The sequence below is a fragment of the Lipotes vexillifer genome, unplaced genomic scaffold, assembly GCF_000442215.2.
Source record: "Lipotes vexillifer unplaced genomic scaffold, Lipotes_vexillifer_v1.1 scaffold496, whole genome shotgun sequence".
Taxonomy (NCBI): domain Eukaryota; kingdom Metazoa; phylum Chordata; class Mammalia; order Artiodactyla; family Lipotidae; genus Lipotes; species Lipotes vexillifer.
Genome location: NW_006786690.1, coordinates 5,259,848 through 5,266,327, shown reverse-complemented (window position 1 = coordinate 5,266,327; position 6,480 = coordinate 5,259,848). Strand labels below are relative to the sequence as shown.

The 6,480-nt window shown below is 52.4% G+C and overlaps 1 protein-coding gene across 1 annotated transcript in view; it reads right to left on the bottom strand.

Moving 5' to 3' along the window:
- The window catches only part of HSPG2 (heparan sulfate proteoglycan 2), an 88,570-nt gene that overhangs the window by 35,023 nt on the left and 47,067 nt on the right, over positions 1–6,480 (bottom strand). The window contains exons 37-43 of the mRNA XM_007459310.1: positions 6,413–6,460; positions 4,623–4,736; positions 3,074–3,201; positions 2,848–2,934; positions 1,767–1,825; positions 1,409–1,576; positions 1,145–1,255 (exon numbers count right to left, since the gene is read on the bottom strand). Of these exons, the coding sequence (XP_007459372.1) occupies positions 1,145–1,255; positions 1,409–1,576; positions 1,767–1,825; positions 2,848–2,934; positions 3,074–3,201; positions 4,623–4,736; positions 6,413–6,460 (715 nt within the window). The remainder of the gene's footprint in view (positions 1–1,144; positions 1,256–1,408; positions 1,577–1,766; positions 1,826–2,847; positions 2,935–3,073; positions 3,202–4,622; positions 4,737–6,412; positions 6,461–6,480) is intronic.

Sequence of the window (6,480 nt, the reverse complement as noted above, 5' to 3'; positions counted from 1 at the left end):
TGTCAAGGCATGACCTCCAAGGGCTATTTCTCTGTCAGTAGCTGACCTTCCTGGGGCATCCGGTGAGGCCGGCCACTCTCTCCGGGAAGTCGTTTCCCCTCTTGACTTCCAACTCACCACGTCCCCCGGCCTCCTCCTGTCTACTGGCTGCCCCTGCTCACTCTCTTGCTGTCCTCCCTCCTCCATTTGTTCCAGTTGGAGCTCCTTGGGGCTCTGTTCTGGGCTCTGTCCTCGAGCTACACTCTCCTGGGTAATTTCATCCTGCCCCATCCCTATGCCAACGGCTCCCAAATTCATTTCTCTGGCCAGGGCCTCTTTCCTGAGTTCCAGATTCATATGTCCAAATGCCCACCTGAGGTACCTACTTCAATGTTTCCCCAAGCTTCTCAAACTTTAACAAGTCCAAAACCAAACTTGTGGTTCCCTCGGACCTGTTGGTGGCAGGTGTTGCTGGTGCCCCACCCACGTCCCCTCGTCACTTCAGAACCAACCTGTCCGACTTCTGCAGCCGCTGCATTTCTTTGCATGAGGGTTTTCTCAGGCCACTGGTGACCACTGTGTGTGCCCATGAGGTGGGACAGAATGCAGGGGAATTGATGCTACTGGAACAGGCCCCAGTCAGTGACTGATATGAGCTGGTGTGCACATACCCCAGCTCCCTGGACCCTAGGGCGGAGGGCAGGGGGACTCCAAGGAGCATGTTTTACTCTGGAGTTTCCCGGGGCTGCTCGGCTGCGTTCAGTAACAACTGCTCTAGGTGGTAATGTGCTCAGTGACACACCGTTTATTGGATGCCTTCTCTTCCCTGTTTCATTTCCCAAATAAACTATGTACACACAAATCCTTGCCTCAGCCTCTGCTTTTGGCGGAGCCCAAATGAAGGTGCCCTCCTGTTGGATCCTCTCTCATTTCAGTAAATGGCACTCTGCCCAGCTGCTGGAATCCAGACCCCTAGGCTTTTCTCTCTCCCTCAACGACCAGCCTCAAGTCCTGCCAGTTCTGCCTCTAACATCAGCCTTGACCCATCACCTCTTTCCGCCTTCCTGGCCAGTGTCCTCGTCCACCATCCCCTCTGGTAGATGGTCTGCAGTTTGCAGCCCATCCCAGGACAAGCAGTCTTGTGGACAGAGGAGTAGAAACTCACCAGTGACCAGTAGCTCTGCCCGGCTGGTGTTGGCATGATGGAGATTACGACAGGTACAAATGTAGACTCCAGCATCTGAAGGCTGGACGCTGGGGAAGTGGAGCTCGGAGCCTGGTGGCAAGGAGATGGGAGCTCATCAGTACAGATGCACCCCTTTTCCCACCCAGTCCTGCGTGTGGGTCCCTACAGGATCTCAGCAGGGCAGGGACAGACCTGTGCCTCCCTTTCCACTGAAATGGCTGAAGGGCCTGGGGCCATGTGTACCTTGATGTCGCTGCTGGGTGCTGCTGGGCAAGGGCCGCCCATCTTCACGAGACCAGTAAAAGTAGTGGGGTGGGCTCCCACTGACCTGGCACCGCAGGGAGTGGGGACCACCTTGGGGTACTATGCTCCGAGTTGGTTGGACCTGGACCACCAGTGGGGCTTGGTCTGCTGGGGGAGGGACAGGAGAGGCCATTCAGGCAGGAGGCCCCCAGCATGTACCATTGTCTCAGATATCTCTGCCCTCCCAAAGACTCGTGTGCCCCACCCTTCACCCTGTTCCCCAGACCTAGTATCTCTTAAATTCCCTGGGTCCCCTGCCTTGCCCAACACCTTGATCCAAGACCATGGTCCCACTTACCCCGTGGCAGGCACTGACCCCCACGCACATTGGGGTTACCCACGTATCCTGCGGCACACCTGTAAGGAGGAACAAGGACCAGCTGTGTGAGAGCCCAGGGGACCCAGTGCCGCATAGTGGACTTGGGGAGCCAGAAGCTCAGCTACCTGCCCAGTATGGGGTAAAGAAGCTCTGAGCTCTGGAAGGACATCAGAGACCAAAAGAGCCCCACCGCAACCGCAGGGCCTTTGGGAGCTGAGAAAGGGGAGTGTGAGGACATGTCCGTAGGTTGGATTCAGGGAAACATTCATTCAACAAATGTTTATTAAGCAACTACGATGCAAGGTTATTGAAACAACAGTAAACATGATAAAGTCCTTGCTCTTATGGAACTGACTTGTTGGGAAACTAACATGGAAACTATGTAAATGAGAGTGATGGACAGCTATGGGGGTTGTCAGGGCATGGTGGGGGGGGCACTAATCTAGCCCTGAAAATCAGGCGGCTTCCCAGAGGATGGGACTGCTGAGATGCTATATTCCCTTGGAGCAGACTACTCTGCAGCGAACTTATCACCGTTTTAACTATGTATTTGTATGATTACTCACCATCTTGTCTCCCATTATAGTTGGGAAACTCTATAAGGGCTGGGACTGAATCTGTTTTGCTCATTACTTTGTTTCCAACACCTTGGCACACTGCATGGCACACGGTAGATGCTCAATAAAAATGTGCTGAATGAGGGAATAAAGCTGAGCCTTGAAGGCTAAACAGGAGTTAGCCAGGAACAGGTGGTTTGAGGGTGAAGAATGTTCCATGAAGAGGAAATAGCACATGCAAAGAAATGAACATGAAGAAGTCAAGAAATGAAGCCCCGCTAGAGTACAGAGTTGGGTGTCAGAAGTGGGATGAGACTGAAGAGTGATAAAGCTACCTAAGGAGCTTGGGCTGGTCCCAAGGGCAATGGGGAATCTTGGAAGGGTTTTGAGCAGGGGAGGGACATGATCCTGGTAGGGACCTTTCTGAGCAACATCATCCAGAACTCTCACCTAGGAGTCTACCATATGCCCCCTCCCTTCATCCCTCATACTTGCAAACTTACTGCTCACAGTACTGGCCAGTGTAGCCAGGTTCGCAGGCTGTGCAGCGGTATCCACCAGCTCCCAGGCTTTCACAGGTGCGGGAGAACCTGGGATAAGAGGCAAAGGTCAGGCCATGGGATGCCCACTCCCCACCCTGTTCCCTCCACTTCTCCCCCAAAAAGTCAGTTCAATGCCCTCCACTCCCCAGTGGGAGTTCTTCCTTGAGCCTTGAGCAAGGGCACCCACATGTTCTCTGGGTTGGTCAGTGGGCAGGCACAGGGCTGGCAGTCCTCAGGTGTTCCAGCCGTGGGGTCTCCATAGTAGCCAGGTGCACACAGCTCGCAGAACTCCCCGGCGGCGTTGTGCTGGCATTGCTGCGAGGCACAAGGATGTCAGCTACTTGCTATTTGGCAAAATTTACCAAAAACTGTACAATTTTGTAATCTCTTGACCTCGAAATTCCATGTTTGTGAGCTTATCTTAAAGAGATAATCATAGAGGGACACAATGATTTCACTACAGGATGTTCATCTGAGTGGTGTTTATAAAAGCAAAATGCTGGAAACAAACCATGAAAAAAGAACTGAGAAAATTAAAAAGAGCACCCATCCAAATAGCTATCAAAAAGGATGATACTGATTCCATTTCTTACATTTTTCTACCTAAACACCTGTACTATCAGAGGAAAGTCCCCACGTGAGTATGTGGGGGCGGAGTTTTGGGAATAAGTGCTTCATCGTAAAAACGTGTGTGGGTTTTATGTTTTCCTCCAAAGAGATCCATGTTTCTTTTATTAACGTAGCATATTCCTCATTCCATATTTAGTCGGTGGCTCTGTCAACCCCTGGTCCTTGACCACATACCCTGGACAGCTATACACACACCACTCCGAAAAGTTCAGGTATAAAAAACTACTGAAAGGGCTTCCCTGGTGGCGCAGTGGTTGAGAGTCCGCCTGCCGATGCAGGGGACACGGGCTCATGCCCCGGTCTGGGAGGATCCCACATGCCGTGGAGCGGCTGGGCCCGTGAGCCATGGCCGCTGAGCCTGCGCGTCTGGAGCCTGTGCTCCGCAACGGGAGAGGCCACAACAGTGAGAGGCCCGCGTACCGCAAAAACAAACAAACAAACAAAAAAACCTACTGAAATATTCAAAGACGTCATGAACTTGTAAGTGAAAAAAGTGGATCGTAAAACACAGTGATCCTATGGTTATTTGTAAAACGAAAGGTATACTAATCTGCATAAATATTTGCCTAGAAAAAGAGCAAAAGAGCTCCACAGTCTAACATTGACAGTAATTACCTCCAGATGGTAGGATTTCAGGGAGTTTTTACTTTCTTTTAAAGTTATCTCTATAGTCTGATTCTTTTACAGAAAACATGTGTCACTTTGGTGATAAGAAATAGCAGGAACCAAAGTTTTTTTTTCTTTTTTTTTTTTTTGGTCATGCCATGCGGCTTGAGGGATCTTAGCTCCCCGACCAGGGACTGAACCCGTGCCCGCTGCAGTGGAAGCGTGGAGTCCTAACCACTGGACCGCCAGGGAATTCCCCCAAAGTTTTCTTTATAAGGAAGGATGTTACTCCATAGTTCTGGCCACCCCACCATGCCTGCAACCCCTCGATGCCCAGACCTGCTGGGCCAGGCGCTTTTCCCCATGGGATGTGCCCCACGACCTTGCCCCTGGGATCTGGGTCTATCCAAACCAAACCCCTCCCTATCCCACAGCCAGCCCTGACACCCCACCCAGGCCCAGCCAAGCTGACCCCTGCCCTGGCCCTGCTTGCATCTTACCGAGCAGGCCCCGGTCTCTGGGTGGCACAGGTCTGAGTGGCCATTGCATTCGCACAGCTCACAGTGGCCAAGGTAGAGTCCACTCCCAGTGCGCGTGTAGCCCGGGGCGCAGTCCTGGGGGTAGAGGGGAGAGTTGGTCTCCGTCTCCATTGTGGTCCCACCCAGAGACAGCAGACCTAGAACCCGTCTCCCCCATCCCCCCTCCACCATCTAGACGCCCGCTGGCTCTTGGCAGGGCAATTCCGGGCCCAGCTGTCCATCCCAGCATCCCCTCTTGGTAGCCCTCCTCCCCCATCTTCACTTTTCCAACACTCCAGAGCTGGGACAGTGTCGCCCCCATCCTGCCTGGCATCTCCAGTCACTCTGGATATACTGAAATAACAGTGCATTCTTAATGCAGAACCCTTCTCCAGCCCCAGGACTTCAGCCCTGAAAATTCTTCTGGCAGGGTCTTTATCGAAAAACGTAACCCTGAGATGGAAAAAGGGAGTTCAGGAGACCTGGATTTGGGATGAGTCCTCGAAGACCTTTATGACTATGTTTACATTTGCTCAGTAAAGTGAAAGAGGCAGCACCCATATAACCAAGGATGTTTTTACACATCCTAAGTGAGTAATCATGGGTTCTGACAATAATGAATTTCTGTTCGCTGCCCCTTCTTTGAAATCTCTCCAGGCCCTCGCTCCCCAACCATTTCAAAGGGATGTTTATAAATCTGTTTTGCTTCACTGTGGAAAACGTGCACCAAGGATTCTGCTTTCCCCAGGGGTCCTCCTTCAAAATGTGTTAAATTTTATAACTTCAAGGAACGTGAAGTTCACCTATTTGGATTTGAAAGTTCTTGTGGACACAGCGAAGGTGCACAGATGTAAAGCTGCAGAGATGTGGACTTCCCACTGGGACTTCCTCGGTTGGGTGGGGGTCTAGCTGTTTCCACACTTGACCTCCCTGCCACCCACTTGGCATTGCAGCCCTGCCCCCTTCCCTCCTGCGATCCCCCTTCCCCAGTTCCACATTCATTCATCAAATGTTAACTGGTTGCCTGCTTCGTGCCTAGGGATTCAGCGGTGAACAGTCAGCTCTGGCCCTGCCCTGGTGTTCAGTCTCCAGCTGAACCCTGCAAATGTTCTTGGAGTCCCTCCATCTGCCTGCTCTCTCTTCCACCCCCTACTGCCCTTCCCTCCCGATAGGGCTCACTGTCTCTCCCCTGCCCCATCCATCTCATTCACTGGGGGCAGAGGAATTTTCCTGGGGTTCAGTTCTGACCCCAGCACTCCCTCAGCAGCTTGGCAGTCCCTGCTGGAGGGAGCCTTGCTCCAGGCCTGAGGAAGCACCCCCCACTCAGCTTTCCATGGGTGACCCTTCTGCATCGCAGGCTATGTCCCCACACATTCCTCCTTCTGGGCTTCTGCTTATTCTGCCCTCCCTGCCTAGAATGCTACTCCAATCCACGCTGTTCACCACTCTGAGGCATTTCCATGCTCTGCTTTGGGCTAATTTGTGTCTCTGTCTCCAGCGGGCATCCTGGGAACATGAGCTGGATCTTAACCTCTGCAGAGTGTAGCTATGTGCCCTTGGGTAAGTTGTGCACCCTTCAGCACCTCATTTAAAAAAAAATCTGCTAAAAGGGGACAATTACACATCTCTCAGTGCTGTTGGGAAGAATAAATGAGATGTTGCTGAGTATATTAAAGTTATGACAGTAATCCCAGGTGGCCATGGAAATCCCAGTTGACCGCTTGCTGATCCAGCTGTGTTAGCACAGAGGCATCTGGGCCGGTCACACTCACCTGGCAGGACGAGCCGACATAGCCCGGGGGGCAGCGGCACTGCTCCACCTCCAGGGCCCGGGGGCCCT